This window comes from Nelumbo lutea, chromosome 4 (assembly GCF_056320005.1).
Source record: "Nelumbo lutea isolate HS-2025 chromosome 4, American lotus-T2T, whole genome shotgun sequence".
In the NCBI taxonomy this organism is placed as follows: Eukaryota; Viridiplantae; Streptophyta; class Magnoliopsida; order Proteales; family Nelumbonaceae; genus Nelumbo; species Nelumbo lutea.
Genome location: NC_142687.1, coordinates 96,732,502 through 96,733,245, shown reverse-complemented (window position 1 = coordinate 96,733,245; position 744 = coordinate 96,732,502). Strand labels below are relative to the sequence as shown.

Below are 744 nucleotides of genomic sequence, written 5' to 3'. Positions count from 1 at the left end.
TTTTGCTCAATAGCTAATAGATTACTAAATCAATTGATCCAATTTAGCAAAGCCTGAACAATTCATCAACTAATCCCAATCTCAAACAGAAGCCACATGGAAATTCCTTAATTGAGAGAGAAAGGTAAAAGACGAAGACAGTTCACAGTTTCAGAAGCAGAATTTTCCATTATTAATTCACCATCAGTACTATTGTACCTATTGCTTCTTCAAGAGCAGAGGGCCAACATTGTCCCCAGTGGCTTTATTATGTTTCACATGACTCCCGTCGCACAGAGGGAAAGTTCCCGATCTCCAACACCTGCCGATATAACGACTATCAATCGCACATGTTCACAATTCTTACACTTAATTAGCAGAATATTCTTGTAGATATTACCTGCAGTAGGCGGTGAGGGGCTTGGATAGCTCGGAGACGATGACGGAGTCGACCACCTTCTCTTCGCTTTTTCTGATTTCTGGATTTATTGCTTCTGCTCTAACAACCATACTACGCCTGGAACTCGTGTACAAAGGCGCCGGAGAGAAAATCGGCTTAACGCTTCCTCCGCGTCCAATTCCATCACCGTGCCGACAATAATGCGTTGCCAATCCATCCACCGGCGATGGACTGTACGAGAATCGAGCGCCGGCCATGTTTAAGATGAACGCCATTCTACCTCTATGTTTCTAATCCCGAGATCAGATCTGTGTTCTTCTGAACTGTTGTTTGCAACGAGAGAGAAGGTTGGTGGATGGGTGGGT

The 744-nt window shown here is 44.2% G+C and overlaps 1 protein-coding gene across 1 annotated transcript; it reads right to left on the bottom strand.

The window, feature by feature from the left end:
* NEET (2 iron, 2 sulfur cluster binding protein) lies at positions 1–744 on the bottom strand. Its single transcript, XM_088984330.1, has 2 exons — positions 380–744; positions 1–301 (listed from the first exon to the last, which is right to left on the bottom strand). Exons 1-2 carry the CDS (start codon positions 652–654, stop codon positions 199–201), a joined length of 378 nt encoding a protein of 125 aa, XP_088840456.1. The 5' UTR covers positions 655–744; the 3' UTR covers positions 1–198.

What these genes read in the sequence shown, in the direction of transcription:
- NEET (XM_088984330.1), bottom strand. Translation starts at nt 654, where the DNA reads ATGGCGTTCATCTTAAACATGGCCGGCGCTCGATTCTCGTACAGTCCA. An exon ending in CCCCTCACCGCCTACTGCAG is followed by an intron (nt 302 to 379) that starts GTAATATCTACA and finishes TTATATCGGCAG; the next exon opens with GTGTTGGAGATCGGGAACTT.